The following is a 17593-nucleotide window of genomic DNA, read 5'->3' as shown; positions in this document are numbered from 1 at the left end:
TAGATAGATTGCCTTGTAGACATGCATTGTGGGGTCATTTTGAGTCATTCATTGCCATTTCTTTTATTTAGTTTTTTTTTATAAGCCTTGTTTTTTTACTCCATTTCTGTGCACTGTGATTTGGATTTTTCCTTGAGATATTTTGTGGAGTATTTTTGACCTTGTACTTACTTATTCATAAGGTTTGTACAGCATCTGCACAGATCCACTAGTAGTAAAACGTTTCTAAGCCTATCAGAAACCACACTATTGTTATCCCATTCACATACTAAACAGCATGGATGATCTGTGCAGGTGCTGCAATCAGCCCTCTGTATTATGACTGTCAATGATGGTCCTCAAAGAGCCCTATACTGAATTATGAGGATATGAAATCATGCCATCTTTACTAGATTTAAACTACCCAAAACACTCAACCATAAGTCGGATTGGGTTGGTTACTTTTTAAATGTAATCTGTTACAGTTACTAGATACCTGTCCAAAATTGTAATCAGTAATGTAACTTTTGGATTACTCAAACTCAGTAACGTAATCTGATAACTTTCGGTTAATTTTGGATTACTTTGCCCTTAAAAGGCATTAGAGAGAGACAAAAAGGATCCATCAAACGCATTTGACGTGTCATCCTAGTGGTAGACACCTGGTGGTAGACACCACCTGAAACCCCACCTCTTTAAGGAATTCCTGGGATAGGATATAGTAATCCTTCTAACCCCCCCCCAAAAAAAAAATATATAGATGTACTATTGTAAAGTGGTTGTTCCACTGAATATCATAAGGTGAATGCACCAATTTGTAAGTCGCTCTGGATAAGAGCGTCTGCTAAATGACGTAAATGTAAATGTCAATGGTCTCTGACTTGTGGTCAAACTTTTGTCAATGCTGAATTGAATGTCATTGAGAAAACAGAAAGGTGTCATAATGTATTTTTTCACAAACATCCTTTCTGAATTTAAATGTAATCCAAGAAGTAATCATCTAGTTTTTCAAAAGTATCTGTAATCTGATTACAATATTTTTGCTGGTAATGTAACCGATTACAGTAATAGTCTTTTTAAAATCAGATTACATGTACATGTAATCAGTTTCTCCCCAAACCTGATCATAAGGGTTCTTTAGGTTGGAAAGTCAGAGCCATAGTTCGACTGGATCTCACCTTACTTCCTGTGTTTGTGTGATGTCCCAGCAAGCAAGCCCGCCAGCGAGACAGAGTCTGTGAACACTGACAACCCCAACGGAGAGGACGATAAGGCTAACTGCTGTGGACCACTCTGGTGAGTCTGTCTGTCTGTCTCTGTCTGTCTGTCAAGGTTCAATGTTTCTTTCTACCTGAATAGACAATTGGCTTAAAAAGCTACTGTAATACGTCATTCATGCAAATGGATATTAACAATATGATTCTTCATTTCTTCAGTCAAAAAATTATAAAATCAAAGTACAGGTCAGTCCTCTGTCAGTACTATGTGTCATTGTTTTTTTGCATGGCCCTGATGCACATTCTGGAAATTCATCGTCACTCGCTTGTGTTTTTCCCCCACACACACTGTCCATCCTGATCAGTCACTGCACTCCTGCTTATGTCCTCTTCATCATCACCACATCTTCATCATCCTCACCATGTCTGCCTTTTGTTTAGTCTGTGACCCTGCCATTGTTTGAGACCTTCTGTCTAACATGCATGATTTCATTACAGTTCACAATTAACCTGTGCATTTAATCCTTTGATGATCAACCAGTATGTAACACAACTTCCTGATTCGAGTCAGATCGTGACATAATTTCCTCTCTCTTGAAGTCGGCGATGGCGTCGCTGGAACCGGTTCTGCCGCAGGAAGTGTCGTGTTGCCGTGAAGTCGGTGTCTTTCTATTGGCTGGTGATCATCCTGGTGTTTCTCAACACGCTCACCATCTCCTCAGAGCACTACAACCAGCCTAACTGGCTCACGGACGTCCAGGGTGGGTAGAGGGTCAAAATGGTATTTCCCAATCACATAGTTTTAGCATAATGTGTACTTAGTGTCCTTCTCAGAAACCCACAGGATACATACTATGTTCTCCTTGAATCTTACAATCTACAATGTCATTATACTACAGTAGTGCCCTTGATAATCAGACAATACCTATGACTTACCCAGATACTGTATCTGCTGCATACAGTATCCCTTCCTACCAGATCCCCATAGCAGTGATCTTTATAACTGGAAAATGTTGTACTGTAATGTCTATATGCTGATGTCCGCTGCTCTCCAGATGTGGCCAACAAGGTTCTGCTGGCTCTGTTTACGTGTGAGATGCTGGTGAAGATGTATAGTCTGGGCCTGCAGGCCTACTTCGTGTCTCTGTTCAATCGCTTCGACTGCTTCGTGGTGTGTGGTGGCATCGTGGAGACCATCCTGGTGGAGCTGGCCATCATGTCTCCCCTGGGCATCTCTGTGTTTCGTTGTGTCCGCCTGCTACGCATCTTCAAGGTCACACGGTGAGACTGGGAGACTTCAGGAGAGTCTGGACATAGACTGACGTGGTGGAGGTGTACTTTTGGCAAAATGTTTACCTCTGTGATTCGTTCACGTCACATCTCTTTCTTTGCTCACTGGTTTTGATGTATCATATACTGTTGGAAGAATGTTTATCAGTCTCTCGGTATGTGTGCTTGCATGCTTGCGTATGGGTTGTTTGTGCATTCATCTTGACCTTCTCTTTCTCTCTCTGCCCTGTAGCCACTGGGCATCTCTCAGTAACCTGGTGGCATCGCTGCTCAACTCCATGAAGTCCATCGCCTCCCTCCTGCTCCTGCTCTTCCTCTTCATCATCATCTTCTCTCTGTTGGGCATGCAGCTCTTTGGAGGCAAGTTCAACTTCGACGAGACGATAACTAAGAGGAGCACCTTCGACAACTTCCCCCAAGCACTACTCACAGTGTTTCAGGTAGGACGACTCTACCTGTTCCTGGTTTCTCTCACAATGATTATTGACATAATGAAAATGTGATGACGTTATAATGGCGTTGTAATAATGTCGTGATATGACATTGTAATAACATTGTGATATGATGTTGTAATAACATTGTGATGACTTGTAATAATATAATAATATTGTAATAATGTCGTGAAGGCGTTGTACTAACGTTGGGATGACGTTGTGCTACACTGTGTTGTGTGACTCAGATCCTGACAGGCGAGGATTGGAATGCTGTGATGTATGACGGCATCATGGCGTACGGTGGACCCTTCTCCTCAGGCATGGTCGTCTGCATCTACTTCATAATCCTCTTTGTCTGTGGAAACTGTATCCTGTTTTTAAAACATGTAGAACACATGGCTTCAGCTGCCCCTAGTCATATAGCATTTAGATCAGTATTATCCACTGGTTCAAGAGAGACGCAATATGTGCAGGCTTTTGTTCCACCCCAGCACTAACACATTTGACTCAGCTAGTCATGAGTAGCTTTTGATGAGTAGTTTCTTTGTTTGTTGAATCAAATATGTTAGTTCTGAGCTGGAACAATAGCCGGTACACATTGCTAGCCCACAGGACCAGGAGTGAAGAACAGTGCATTACACTCCAACGCTAGGTCAATGTTGTATCTCCGTTGCCCTTAAGTCCAGTTTGTAATCAGACATCCTGCTGAACGTCTTCTTGGCCATCGCCGTTGACAACCTGGCAGATGCAGAGAGCCTGAACACAGCCCAGAAGGAGGAAGAGGAGGAGAAGGAGAGGAAGAAGAGTGCCAGGTAATGTCAGCACTGTCTTACTGAAAGAGAAGATGGTCTGTGTTTTTCTGTTGTTCCTCCTGACCTGTCGGGATGCTGTCTTGTGTTTGGGCTCTTTTTTTCCAGAGATGACACTGATAAGATGGAGGAACTGAAACCTGAGGGCCAGGATGGGGATCTCAAGGTAATCAGAGTAGCTTTTAGATTGGGGTTTTAGAAAGTCAGAGAAGAGCAATCCATAACCACACAGAGGCGCCATTAGACAAAAGATTTTGGAATGGTGGCCCACTTAGATTGATAAAGTGAGTTAAAACCATATGGCATTTATAACAGTACTGATACCCTGCTGATATATCATTTGTGTCTTGATGAATATAGGTTCCACTGGAGGAGGAAGAGGAGAAGGAACCGTATCCCACTCCAGACACTCCAGGTAACCTAATCTGTTCTGAGATCAGTGTCATAACTTTGTTGCCATAGCTTCCATGGCCTGGCACTGTCTTATCTCTGATCCTGGTTTTCCCCAGTTGGTGATGATGACAACGATGATGATAATCTGCCAGAGGTTCCGGTTGGGCCACGCCCTCAAAGGCTGTCAGACCTCAGCATCAAGGAGAAGACTCCGCCCATCCCTGAGGGCAGTGCTTTCTTCATCTTCAGCAACACTAACCCGTAAGTATACTGGTTTGCGAAAGTATTCACCCCCTTGGCGTTTTTCCTATTTTGTTGCCTTACAACCTGGAATTAAAATAGATTTTTGGGGGGTTTGTATCATTTGATTTACACAACATACCTACCACTTTGAAGATGCAAAATATTTTTTATGGTGAAACAAACAAGAAATGCGACAAAAAAACAGAAAACTTGAGCGTGCATAACTATTCACCCCCCCAAAGTCAATACTTTGTAGAGCCATCTTTTGCAGCAATTACAGCTGCAAGTCTCTCTATAAACTTGGCACATCTAGCCACTGGGACTTTTGCCCATTCTTCAAGGCAAAACTGCTCCAGCTCCTTCAAGTTGGATGGGTTCGCTGGTGTACAGCAATCTTTAAGTCATACCACAGATTCTCAATTGGATTGAGGTCTTGGCTTTGACTAGGCCATTCCAATACATTTAAATGTTTCCCCTTAAACCACTCGAGTGTTGCTTTGGCAGTATGCTTAGGGTCATTGTCCTGCTGGAAGGTGAACCTTCCAGTCTCAAATCTCTAGAAGACTGAAACAGGTTTCCCTCAAGAATTTCCCTGTATTTAGCGGCATCCATCATTCCTTCAATTCTGACTAGTTTCCCAGTCCCTGCTGATGAAAACATCCCCACAGCATGATGCTGCCACCACCATGCTTCACTGTGGGGATGGTTTTCTCGGGGTGATGAGAGGTGTTGGGATTGCGCCAGACATAGCGTTTTCCTTGATGGCCAAAAAGCTCAATTTTAGTCTCATCTTACCAGGGTACCTTCTTCCATATGTTTGGGGAGTCTTTTGGCAAATACCAGACGTGCTTGCTTATTTGTTTCTTTAAGCAATGGCTTTTTTCTGGCCACTCTTCCGTAAAGCCCAGCTCTGTGGAGTGTACGGCTTAAAGTGGTCCTATGGAGCTTTGGAGCTCCTTCAGGGTTATCTTTGGTCACTTTGTTGCCTCTCTGATTAATGCCCTCCTTGCCTGGTCCATGAGTTTTGGTGGGCGGCTCTTTCTTGGCAGGTTTGTTGTGGTGCCCTATTCTTTCAATTTTTTAATAATAGATGTAATGGTGCTCCGTGGGATGTTCAAAGTTTCATATATTTTTTTATAACCTAACCCTGATCTGTACTTCTCCACAACTTTGTCCCTGACCTGTTTGGAGAGCTCCTTGGTCTTCATGGTGCCGCTTGCTTGGTGTTGCCCCTTGCTTAGTGGTGTTGCAGACTCTGGGGCCTTTCAGAACAGGTGTATATACAGTTGAAGTTGGAAGTTTACATACACTTAGGTTGGAGTCATTAAAACTCGTTTTTCAACCACTCCCCAAATTTCTTCTTAACAAACTATAGTTTTGGCAAGTCGGTTAGGACATCTACTTTGTTCATGACACAAGTAATTTTTCTAACAATTGTTTACAGACAGATTATTTCACTTATAATTCACTGTATCACAATTCCAGTGGGTCAGAAGTTTACATTCACTAAGTTGACTGTGCCTTCAAACAGCTGGGAAAATTCCAGAAAATGATGTCATGGCTTTAGAAGCTTCTGATAGGCTAATTGACATAATTTGAGTAAATTTGATGTGTAACTGTGGATGTATTTCAAGGCCTACCTTCAAACTCAGTGCCTCTTTGCTTGACATCAGCCAAGACCTCAGAAAAAAAAGTAAGACCTCCACAAGTCTGGTTCATCCTTGGGAGCAATTCCCAAATGCCTGAAGGTACCACGTTCATCTGTACAAACAATAGTACACAAGTATAAACACCATGGGACCACGCAGCCGTCATACCGCTCAGGAAGGAGACGCGTTCTGTCTCCTAGAGATGAACGTACTTTGGTGCAAAAAGTGCGAATCAATCCCAGAACAACAGCAAAGGACCTTGTGAAGATGCTGGAGGAAACAGGTACAAAAGTATTTATATCCACAGTGAAACGAGTCCTATATTGACGTAACCTGAAAGGCCACTCAGCAAGGAAGAAGCCGCTGCTCCAAAATCGCCATTAAAAAGCCAGACTACGCTTTGGAACTGCACATGGGGACAAAGATCGTACTTTTATGAGAAATGTCATCTGGTCTGATGAAACAAAAATAGAACTGTTTGGCCATAATGACCATCGTTATGTTTGGAGGAAAAAGGGGGAAGCTTGCAAGCCAAAGAACACCATCCCAACCATGAAGCACGGGGGTGGCAGCATCATGTTGTGGGGGTGCTTTGCTGCGGGAGGGACTGGTGCACTTCACAAAATAGATGGCATCATGAGAAGGAAAATTATGTGGATATATTGAAGCAACATCTCAAGACATCAGTCAGGAAGTTAAAGCTTGGTCGCAAATGGGTCTTCCAAATGGACAATGACCCCAAGCATACCTCCAAAGTTGTGGCAAAATGGCTTAAGGAAAACAAAGTCAAGGTATTGGAGTGGTCATCACAAAGCCCTGATCTCAATCCCATAGAACATTTGTGGGTAGAACTGAAAAAGCGTGTGCGAGCAAGGAGGCCTACAAACCTGACTCAGTTACACCAGCTCTGTCAGGAGGAATGGGCCACAATGTATGTAAACTTCCGACTTCAACTGTATACTGAGATCATGTGACAGATCATGTGACTCTTAGAATGCACACAGGTGGACTTTATTTAAATAATTATGTGACTTCTGAAGGTGATTGGTTGCACCAGATCTTATTTAGGGGCTTCATAGCAAAGGGGTGAATACATATGCACCCACCACTTTTCAGTTCTTCAATTCTTTACATTTTTTTAAACAAGTTATTTTTTTCATTTCACTTCATCAATTTGGACTATTTTGTGTATGTCCATTACATGAAATCCAAATAAAAATCAATTTAAATTACAGGTTGTAGTGCAACAAAATAGGAGAAACGCCAAGGGGGGTGAATACTTTTGCAAGGCATTGAAGGTCTCAGTACTAAATATATGTTATAATGCACGCACACCCACGCACTCAAAAATAATGTGTGATTTCATGGCTTTTTTTCTCAGGGTCCGGGTGGCCTGCCACAAGCTGATCAATCACCACATCTTCACCAACCTCATCCTGGTGTTCATCATGCTGAGCTCTGTGTCTCTGGCTGCTGAGGACCCCATACGCAACTTCTCTGCACGCAACATCGTATGTTTACTGCAGCAGGCGTTTCTCTTACATAAAAATAACATTTGATAGCATCAAGATAATCTTTACTTCCATGAAAGTAATTTGACTGTAATTTTACAGTAATGACACTGTCACGATAATGTCTAATAGTGGTATGAAATATCTGTGTTAAAAAGAACTAAAAACCTCAAACCTTTACTTAATAGCAGTAGTAATCAATTTAGGACTGTTGATGCATTCTGAAGTTGTTGATATCATGTCATGTGGTGATGCCTTGAACTCCTGTTAAACTTTCACATTGCTTTTTGCAGATACTTGGTTATTTTGACTATGCTTTCACGGCAATCTTTACTGTTGAGATCCTATTGAAGGTAAATGCTCTCCCCCTGTGTGTGTGTGCTGTGCTCTAGTGCTTGTGTAGTAACGCTCAGACCTTCTCGTTGCTTTCCAGATCCTAGGCTATGCAGATTATGTCTTCACTAGTATATTTACCTTTGAGATCCTGTTGAAGGTAACCAGGTTTCTATGACAACCATCGTCTTGCTGCACTCCCCCGTCTACTGTATGTCGCCTGTTTTTAAATGGCGCCTGTTTTTTTCTGCTTGTCTGTCAGCAACCATCACGGCACCTCTTTTAACCACAAACCAATTTAGAGCCAAAAGAGGGGGCAATATGTATTTTTGTACGTTTTTGAGTGTAGCATGGATCACTCCAGTAGCATGAATCACTGCCTTGTTATTGTGTCTAGTTTTAACTGCACCCTGTAAAGATGAGGGTTCATAGTAGGTCACCTCTTTGTGAACCTTACCCTGGTCTGTTTGTACTTTAGCCAACAACTCCTTTGTCATTGTCAGTTTGGCTTATGCTAAAGCACAAACAGACCTGGCAACCAGGTTAGGAGATCCTTGACATGCTTCCCAGACCCAATTCTCTTCTGCTGTTCAGCCCCCACCTGTGTGTTCTCTTTGCTTCATGTGAGGCCTCACATCTGCATCAATTTCAATCGGTCATACACTTATTTTGGTATGATTGTTTTGAGTACTTCCACAGAGTATGCATGAAACCATGACACACATGAATGACTCTGAAGCAATTAGACTCTACTCTTTTGAATGCAACCTCCCCCCTCTCTGGTTTGGGAGGCTTTCATACACTTTTGTACCTCTCCACTGATGCAAATCCCATGTTTTGTGTTTTAAGCCTGGGCTTAAATTTGCAAATGACAGAACCAATAGATTACCTGTAGATTCAAGGAAAATGGGTTGAGCTTTGTTCTAATCTTTACAGGAAATGAATAGCATATCTCTGAAATAATGTTTTATTTTTTGTGTTTGTTGGTTGCTGTAAAAAACCGTTTTTGTTCTATTGAAATACCCTTCATGTCTTATTGAGCAGAATGTGTAGGAGTAAGATTAGAAGGAAGTAGATCTGTATCAGTGTGTGTAGATGTGTTTGTCTGCCCGCTCTGAGAAAGAGCTTGTGTCAACAGATGTAGAATCTTAGCTTGATCATCCTGTTGCAGGAGAACCTTCCTGAAATACAGGACATTTAAAACATGTAGTGTATTTGAGGTTTAAAATTAATCAAACCACACAAAAATGTCCATTAATTATAATCCACATAATAATTCATATTTCCTGTTATTATTTTCCTGCTGTAGCAAACTGGCTCAAATGAAGATCCTACATGTCTAGCTCATCTACAGTTGTAGCTGAACCTGTTGTGTGTCTGGTATGAGATGGCCTAGTGTATATGTCAGTATATCTGATGCCGGTCTCCCTGTGCTCTCCAGATGACAGCTTTTGGGGCTTTCCTCCATAAAGGAGCCTTCTGCAGGAACTACTTCAACCTGCTGGACCTACTGGTGGTTGGAGTCTCTCTGGTGTCCTTTGGCATTCAGTACGTAAAAATGAATCAATTGGTTGATTGATTTATGTCTTGCTTGATGGATTGATCAATCATTCAATCAGTCAGCGATGTGGCCATAACTGTGTGTTTGGTGTTCAGGTCATCTGCCATCTCTGTGGTCAAGATCCTGCGTGTGTTGAGGGTGTTGCGGCCCCTGAGGGCCATCAACAGAGCCAAGGGCCTCAAGGTGAGACGGGGGGCCAGTGGGCCACAGTGTAACAACTGTTTAACAACACACCCTCAAGATAACTGACTACTGAAGTTGCCTGTTTGTAAATCATCAGGCTAAGGGTACAGGGTCCAATAAGGTCATTCATCCCTGACCTTTTCTCTCTTGTCTCCTCTGTTTTTGACCCTTGACCCTGCAGCATGTGGTCCAGTGTGTATTTGTGGCCATCAGGACCATTGGCAACATCATGATCGTCACCACGCTGTTACAGTTCATGTTCGCCTGCATAGGAGTGCAGCTATTCAAGGTGTCTACCGCCACTACAGTGTTAACACTCATAAAGTATTGTCTGTAGTCTATGCATGATGCAGTAGTTATGTGTGTGGTTATGTGTGTGTAATATGTGTGACAGAAGGGCAGCTGTTAAACGTTCTGTTCTCTCAGGGCAAGTTCTATCGCTGCACAGACGAGGCCAAGTCCAGCCCAGAGGAATGCAAGTGAGTTTGATCGCTCTTTGTTCAAACATAAGGACTGGAGTGCTGAGACCCAGATATGTGTCTGTTTGGATATACAGATGATTATGTAGATACATGGATTTAGATGTATAACTCCTCTCTCTCTCTCTCTCTCTCTCTCTCGTAGAGGCACATACATCCTGTATAAGGATGGAGACACAGCCTTGCCTGCAGTTAGGGAGAGGATCTGGTACAACAGTGACTTCAACTTTGACAACGTCCTCATGGCCATGATGGCTCTGTTCACCGTCTCTACATTTGAAGGCTGGCCTGCGTAAGAGCCTCTCACATATGCACGCATGCACACACACACACACACACACACACACACACACACACACACACACTCATGCACGTGCACTCACACACACAGCAAATGCACTCGTGAATATTCACACTCCCACGTATGCATATCCAGACAGACATACATTTTGACGAACCATCTCACTGATTAGTGTGCGTTTGTTTCTGTGGCTCAGTCTGCTCTACAAGGCCATCGACTCCAACAGAGAGAATATGGGTCCCATCTACAACTACCGCGTGGAGATCTCCATCTTCTTCATCATCTACATCATCATCATCGCCTTCTTCATGATGAACATCTTTGTCGGTTTCGTCATCGTCACTTTCCAGGAGCAGGGAGAGAAAGAGTACAAGAACTGTGAGCTGGACAAGAACCAGGTAACAACCTAGTTAGTGTGTGTGTGTGTATGTGTGTTGTGTGTGTGTGTGAACATAAATATGTACAGTGTTGTGCAAAAGTTTTAGGCAGGTGTGAAAAAAAGCTTTAAGTAAGAATGCTTTCAAAAATAGACATGTTAATAGATTATATTTATCAATTAACTAAATGCAAAGGGAGTGAACTGAAGCTAAATCTAAGTCAAATCCATATTTGGTGTGACCACTCTTTGCCTTCAAAACAGTATCAATTCTTCTAGGTGCACTTGTACAAAGTCAGGGAATTTGCAGGCATATAGTCAGGTGTATGATTAAACAATTATACCACACAGGTGCTAATGATCATCAATTCAATATGAAGGTTAAAACACAATCATTAACTCTGACGTGGGAACAAGGCCAAGCGACTCAACTATGCAGGAAAACACAGGAACCGGGGTGCAGAAAAATGGCAGCAGGTGCTCTGGACTGAAATATGTCTGCAGCAGAAGGCAGTTTGTTCTCTGAAGGGCTGGAGAGCGGTACACAAATGAGTGTCTGCAGGCAACAGTGGAGTATTGTGGAGGTTCCTTGCAAGTTAGGGGCTACATTTCTGCAAATGGAGTTTGATTTGGACGGAATTAATGGTATCCTCAATGCTGAGAAGTACAGGCAGATACTTATCCATCATGCAATACCATCAGAGAGGCATCTGATTGGCCCCAAATTTATTCTGCAGCAAGACAACGACCCCAAACATACAGTGAAAGTCATTAAGAACTATCTTCAGCGTAAACAAGAACAAGGAGTCCTGGAAGTGATGGTACGGCCCCCACAGAGCCCTGACCTCAACATCATCGAGTCTGTCTGAGATTACATGAAGAGAGAGAAGCACCTGAGGCTGCCTAAATCCACAGAAGAACTGTGGTTAGTTCTCCAAGATGTTTGGGCCAACCTACCTGCTGAGTTCCTTCAAAACTGCGTACAAGTGTACCTAGAAGAATTGATGCTGTTTTGAAGGCAAAGGGTGGTCACACCAAATATTGATTTGATGGAGATTGTTCTTCAGTTAACTCACTTTGCATGTAGTTAATTGATCAATATAATCTATTAACATGTCTATTTTTGAAAGCATTCTTACTTTACAGCATTTTGTCACACCTGCATAAAACTTTTGCACAGCACTGTATGTGTGTGCATTTCTGTGTATTACTGTGTGTTTTATCTCCCCTCTCTAGCGTCAGTGTGTGGAGTATGCTCTGAAGGCTCGTCCACTGAGAAGGTACATCCCTAAGAACCCCTACCAGTATAAATTCTGGTATGTGGTCAACTCCACAGGCTTTGAGTACGTCATGTTCGTCCTCATCATCCTCAACACACTGTGTCTGGCCATCCAGGTGAGTCCCTTTCCTGCCATACATGTATAGTCCTATCTCTGTCTCTCTCTATGTCTTTATCTGGGTCTATCTCTGTCTCTCTCTATGTCTTTATCTGGGTCTATCTCTGTCTCTCTCTATGTCTTTATCTGGGTCTATCTCTGTCTCTCTCTATGTCTTTATATCTAGGTCTATCTCTGTCTCTCTCTATGTCTCTATATCTGGGTCTATCTCTGTCTCTCTCTATGTCTCTATATCTGGGTCTATCTCTGTCTCTCTCTATGTCTTTATCTGGGTCTATCTCTGTCTCTCTCTATGTCTCTATATCTGGGTCTATCTCTGTCTCTCTCTATGTCTTTATATCTGGGTCTATCTCTGTCTCTCTATGTCTCTATATCCGGGTCTATCTCTGTCTCTCTCTATGTCTTTATCTGGGTCTATCTCTGTCTCTCTCTATGTCTCTATATCTGGGTCTATCTCTGTCTCTCTCTATGTCTTTATATCTGGGTCTATCTCTGTCTCTCTCTATGTCTCTATATCCGGGTCTATCTCTGTCTCTCTCTATGTCTTTATCTGGGTCTATCTCTGTCTCTCTCTATGTCTTTATCTGGGTCTATCTCTGTCTCTCTCTATGTCTTTATCTGGGTCTATCTCTGTCTCTCTCTATGTCTCTATATCCGGGTCTATCTCTGTCTCTCTCTATGTCTTTATCTGGGTCTATCTCTGTCTCTCTCTATGTCTCTATATCTGGGTCTATCTCTGTCTCTCTCTATGTCTTTATCTGGGTCTATCTCTGTCTCTCTCTATGTCTCTATATCCGGGTCTATCTCTGTCTCTCTCTATGTCTTTATCTGGGTCTATCTCTGTCTCTCTCTATGTCTCTATATCCGGGTCTATCTCTGTCTCTCTCTATGTCTCTATATCCGGGTCTATCTCTGTCTCTCTCTATGTCTTTATCTGGGTCTATCTCTGTCTCTCTCTATGTCTCTATATCTGGGTCTATCTCTGTCTCTCTCTATGTCTTTATATCTGGGTCTATCTCTGTCTCTCTCTATGTCTTTATCTGGGTCTATCTCTGTCTCTCTCTATGTCTCTATATCCGGGTCTATCTCTGTCTCTCTCTATGTCTCTATATCCGGGTCTCTCTCTATGTCTTTATATCCGGGTCTATCTCTGTCTCTCTCTATGTCTCTATATCCGGGTCTATCTCTGTCTCTCTCTATGTCTTTATCTGGGTCTATCTCTGTCTCTCTCTATGTCTCTATATCCGGGTCTATCTCTGTCTCTCTCTATGTCTCTATATCCGGGTCTCTCTCTATGTCTTTATATCCGGGTCTATCTCTGTCTCTCTCTATGTCTCTATATCTGGGTCTATCTCTGTCTCTCTCTATGTCTTTATATCTGGGTCTATCTCTGTCTCTCTCTATGTCTCTATATCCGGGTCTATCTCTGTCTCTCTCTATGTCTCTATATCCGGGTCTATCTCTGTCTCTCTCTATGTCTTTATATCTGGGTCTATCTCTGTCTCTCTCTATGTCTTTATATCTGGGTCTATCTCTGTCTCTCTCTATGTCTTTATCTGGGTCTATCTCTGTTTCTCTCTATGTCTTTATCTGGGTCTATCTCTGTCTCTCTCTATGTCTTTATCTGGGTCTATCTCTGTCTCTCTCTATGTCTTTATCTGGGTCTATCTCTGTCTCTCTCTATGTCTTTATCTGGGTCTATCTCTGTCTCTCTCTATGTCTCTATATCTGGGTCTATCTCTGTCTCTCTCTATGTCTCTATATCTGGGTCTATCTCTGTCTCTCTCTATGTCTCTATATCCGGGTCTATCTCCGTCTCTCTCTGTGTCTTTATATCCAGGTCTATCTCTGTCTCTCTCTGTATCCGGGTCTATCTCTGTCTCTCTCTATGTCTCTATATCCAGGTCTCTCTCACTGTCCCGCTATGCCTCTGTCTCTTTCTGTGTCTCTATATCCGGGTCTATCTCCGTCTCTCTCTGTGTCTCTATATCCGGGTCTATCTCCGTCTCTCTCTGTATCCAGGTCTATCTCTGTCTCTCTCTATGTCTCTATATCCGGGTCTCTCTCTATGTCTCTATATCCGGGTCTATCTCTGTCTCTCTCTGTGTCTCTATATCCGGGTCTATCTCCGTCTCTCTCTGTATCCGGGTCTATCTCTGTCTCTCTCTATGTCTCTATATCCGGGTCTATCTCTGTCTCTCTCTATGTCTTTATATCCGGGTCTATCTCTGTCTCTCTCTATGTCTTTATCTGGGTCTATCTCTGTCTCTCTCTATGTCTTTATATCTGGGTCTATCTCTGTCTCTCTCTATGTCTCTATATCCGGGTCTATCTCTGTCTCTCTCTATGTCTTTATATCCGGGTCTATCTTTGTCTCTCTCTATGTCTTTATATCTGGGTCTATCTCTGTCTCTCTCTATGTCTCTATATCCGGGTCTATCTCTGTCTCTCTCTATGTCTCTATATCCGGGTCTCTCTCTATGTCTCTATATCTGGGTCTATCTGTGTCTCTCTCTATGTCTTTATATCTGGGTCTATCTCTGTCTCTCTCTATGTCTCTATATCCGGGTCTATCTCTGTCTCTCTCTATGTCTTTATATCCGGGTCTATCTCTGTCTCTCTCTATGTCTCTATATCCGGGTCTATCTCTATCTCTCTCTATGTCTCTATATCCGGGTCTCTCTCACTGTCCCGCTATGCCTCTGTCTCTTTCTGTGTCTCTATATCTGGGTCTATCTCCGTCTCTCTCTGTATCCGGGTCTATCTCTGTCTCTCTCTGTGTCTCTATATCTGAGTCTATCTCTTTGTCCCGCTATGCCTCTCTCTCTGTTCTGCATTTTGTAATCTGTATATTTATTTTTCTGTCCATCTCCTCATCCTTCTTTCTGTTCTTCTTATGCCCCTTATCTTCCCCCTTTCTCTTTCTCCGACCCTCTCTCTCCCTCTTCTCTCTTCCACTCTCTCCATTTCCTCAGCACTATGGCCAGTCTCACCTGTTCAACTATGCCATGGACATCCTCAACATGGTCTTCACTGGCGTCTTCACTGTGGAGATGATCTTTAAACTCATCGCCTTCAAACCCAGGGTGAGTCAGTCTGTCTGCCTGCCTCTCAACTCGCACCATTGACCAGTTATCTCACCCCCTCACCCCACTCCCAAGTATCTTCCCCTGCAATATTACCTTAACACTCCCTCCTCACCCTTTCCCTCCCTACTTCTTACTCTCCACTGACCCCCCCACCCCACCCACCCACCCACCCATGCTGGGCTCCGTACCCTGGCCTGTAGGGGTATTTTGGGGATGCCTGGAACGTCTTCGATGCCCTGGTGGTGATCGGCAGCGTAGTAGACATCATTCTCACTCAGGTAGAGTATTATAGTAGACCTGCCCTCATCCCTGCCTCCTCTCTTCCTCCCTCCCTCCCTCCCTCCCTTCCTTCCTTATTTCCTTCCCTCACCTTTTTCTAGACTCACTCAAACCCCTCTCTGGTCCTAAAGCCAGTCTGTTGGCTCCTTGTCCTACTGTGGGACCTCTGTCAGGGCTGGCCACCATAGGTATGATGTATTACCTATGCTGGACTGGTATTGGGTCTAGGTCTATGGTGGCCAGTTACTCAGCACTGTGAAGGCACTGTATCAGTGAGAGACTTATAACACCTTATACAGTAGAGGGTTCATAACAGATCATAGTCAGAACTTTATTTACTGTTTTAAATGTAAAGTTGGGCTACTTAGAGGCATGCATACATTTTGTATTCTCCCAGACACAGTGCCACTCACTCTTTTTTCTATTTCCTGCTGTATATTTTCATGTTTTGTCTGTGTTTTCACATCTCTCTCTATCCTTCTCTTTCTCTTTTTCTGCCTCTGTTCTCTCCCGTCTCTTTGTGTCCGTGGGCTGGCGCTTGCAGCACTATTTCGCCGATGCATGGAACACATTTGATGCCTTAATTGTTGTTGGTAGCGTCGTTGACATTGCAATCACAGAGATCAATGTAAGTAGCCATCTTCATGCTCCTTGTTCTGTAGCACTATCAGAGGGAATGCATTGCAATAACATCAGGGTTACATTCAAGATCCCAACATGTTTTCATGTCCCAAACATGTTCATTAACTATGCTAGCTAGAGCAATAGCTTTCCAAGGAGCTATCTAGCTGTTAAGTAGCGTCCACCGTTTTGGAGTAATGTTGTAATCTTGAATGCAACCCGGTGAGCCTTGGAGATCAAATGGCATGTGACATCTATATAAATATGATGACAACTGAGTCAGATCTTTACCAGATTTGTACGATTTTCTAATGATAGGACAGTTTCAAAACACTCCCAGGGTTATTGCAGGGCCTTCCTCTAATATGTTGTCTAGATTAGTGATCCCATGCTTGGTGCTGTTCTGTGACTTTGTGCCATCATGAAGTTTGTGTGCCTCTGTTTTTTCCCTTTTTTGGAATTACAAATCTAAACAGACATATGGACTTCCACACATACACATGCAGAGATTGTCTCACAACATGGTATATTTCAAGTTTACTACATGTAACAATATACATAGTTATTTGATATCAATTTAACCAAGTTTGTCTTTCTGGGATCTCCTTATTTTCTGGTGCTGATCAAAGTTGTACTGCATTATATTGGTGTTTTCTTTCTTCACGTGTAGAATTGTACGTCATGTTTGATGTACTGAATGTACTACAGTGTGTGGTAATCAGTACTAAGCTACTGTGGTCGGGCTTTGCATAAAAGGCAGATGATGGCGTCTCTTCAGTGTCAATACGGTTGCTCATGTAACATGTCTGTTATGGTTGTTCTCTGATTCCTTTTGTTGAAGACGCTTCAATAATGCCATGGATGGTTGATTGAATCAACAATAAAGAAATGTAATGACATTCTGAACTAGTTGTAAGATAAGTAATTATGTCAATAACTATATCAATGACTAATTGCTGACTTCAATGATATGAGGGACGAAGAATTGAAGTTGTTAGTGGTTAACCCACACCTTTGGTTTCAAGGCCATCCCAGTGGTGAAGGTGATTGTGGACCCAGGGGTAAGAAGCCCCTTCCAGTACACCACTCTTCCTCATCGTCATCGTCATCTCAGCACAGAGCTGTTTATGTTGTCAGTCGTTACGTTTGTTCGCATGAAATATCCTGTTCTGAAACCGTATACTTCGTTGAGGTTTTGTCTTGCCTGTTTTGTGGGCTGGTTCCAAGGACAAGATCAGTTCTGGTTTGGGATCTTGTGCGTGTTGAGCATCATCTCATTATCAGTCTTTTTTGTGTTGTTTTGTTCATGTTTGACCTGGATCATACTGTGGATGTTGTGGGTTTATCCAGGTTTGCTTGTGTCTGGACATTCTGGAGATGGGAGTGGAGTGCCTCTGTATGACTCCTAGGAGTGGGGACACTTGTCTTGTGTAGCTACTGTATGTGTGT

At 42.9% G+C, this 17593-nt stretch overlaps 1 protein-coding gene across 2 annotated transcripts in view; it reads left to right on the top strand.

Annotated features, from left to right (window-relative positions):
* Positions 1-17593, top strand: part of LOC115168317 (voltage-dependent L-type calcium channel subunit alpha-1D-like) — a 108321-nt gene that overhangs the window by 69408 nt on the left and 21320 nt on the right. The window contains exons 10-31 of one of the 2 annotated variants that reach the window (XM_029723468.1): positions 1188-1275; positions 1416-1442; positions 1797-1957; positions 2252-2477; positions 2719-2926; positions 3166-3286; positions 3618-3732; positions 3838-3895; positions 4090-4144; positions 4239-4383; positions 7396-7525; positions 7819-7878; positions 9300-9406; positions 9515-9602; positions 9784-9891; positions 10029-10081; positions 10227-10373; positions 10579-10780; positions 11995-12153; positions 15131-15241; positions 15445-15522; positions 17170-17205. In XM_029723468.1, the coding sequence (XP_029579328.1) occupies positions 1188-1275; positions 1416-1442; positions 1797-1957; positions 2252-2477; positions 2719-2926; positions 3166-3286; positions 3618-3732; positions 3838-3895; positions 4090-4144; positions 4239-4383; positions 7396-7525; positions 7819-7878; positions 9300-9406; positions 9515-9602; positions 9784-9891; positions 10029-10081; positions 10227-10373; positions 10579-10780; positions 11995-12153; positions 15131-15241; positions 15445-15522; positions 17170-17205 (2483 nt within the window). The remainder of the gene's footprint in view (positions 1-1187; positions 1276-1415; positions 1443-1796; positions 1958-2251; positions 2478-2718; positions 2927-3165; positions 3287-3617; positions 3733-3837; positions 3896-4089; positions 4145-4238; positions 4384-7395; positions 7526-7818; positions 7879-9299; positions 9407-9514; positions 9603-9783; positions 9892-10028; positions 10082-10226; positions 10374-10578; positions 10781-11994; positions 12154-15130; positions 15242-15444; positions 15523-17169; positions 17206-17593) is intronic. The other variant, XM_029723469.1, reaches the window with a different exon arrangement.

This window comes from Salmo trutta, chromosome 30 (genome assembly GCF_901001165.1).
Source record: "Salmo trutta chromosome 30, fSalTru1.1, whole genome shotgun sequence".
NCBI lineage: Eukaryota > Metazoa > Chordata > Actinopteri > Salmoniformes > Salmonidae > Salmo > Salmo trutta.
The sequence above is the reverse complement of the archived record's forward strand: the minus strand, read 5'-3'. Positions and strand labels throughout refer to the sequence as shown.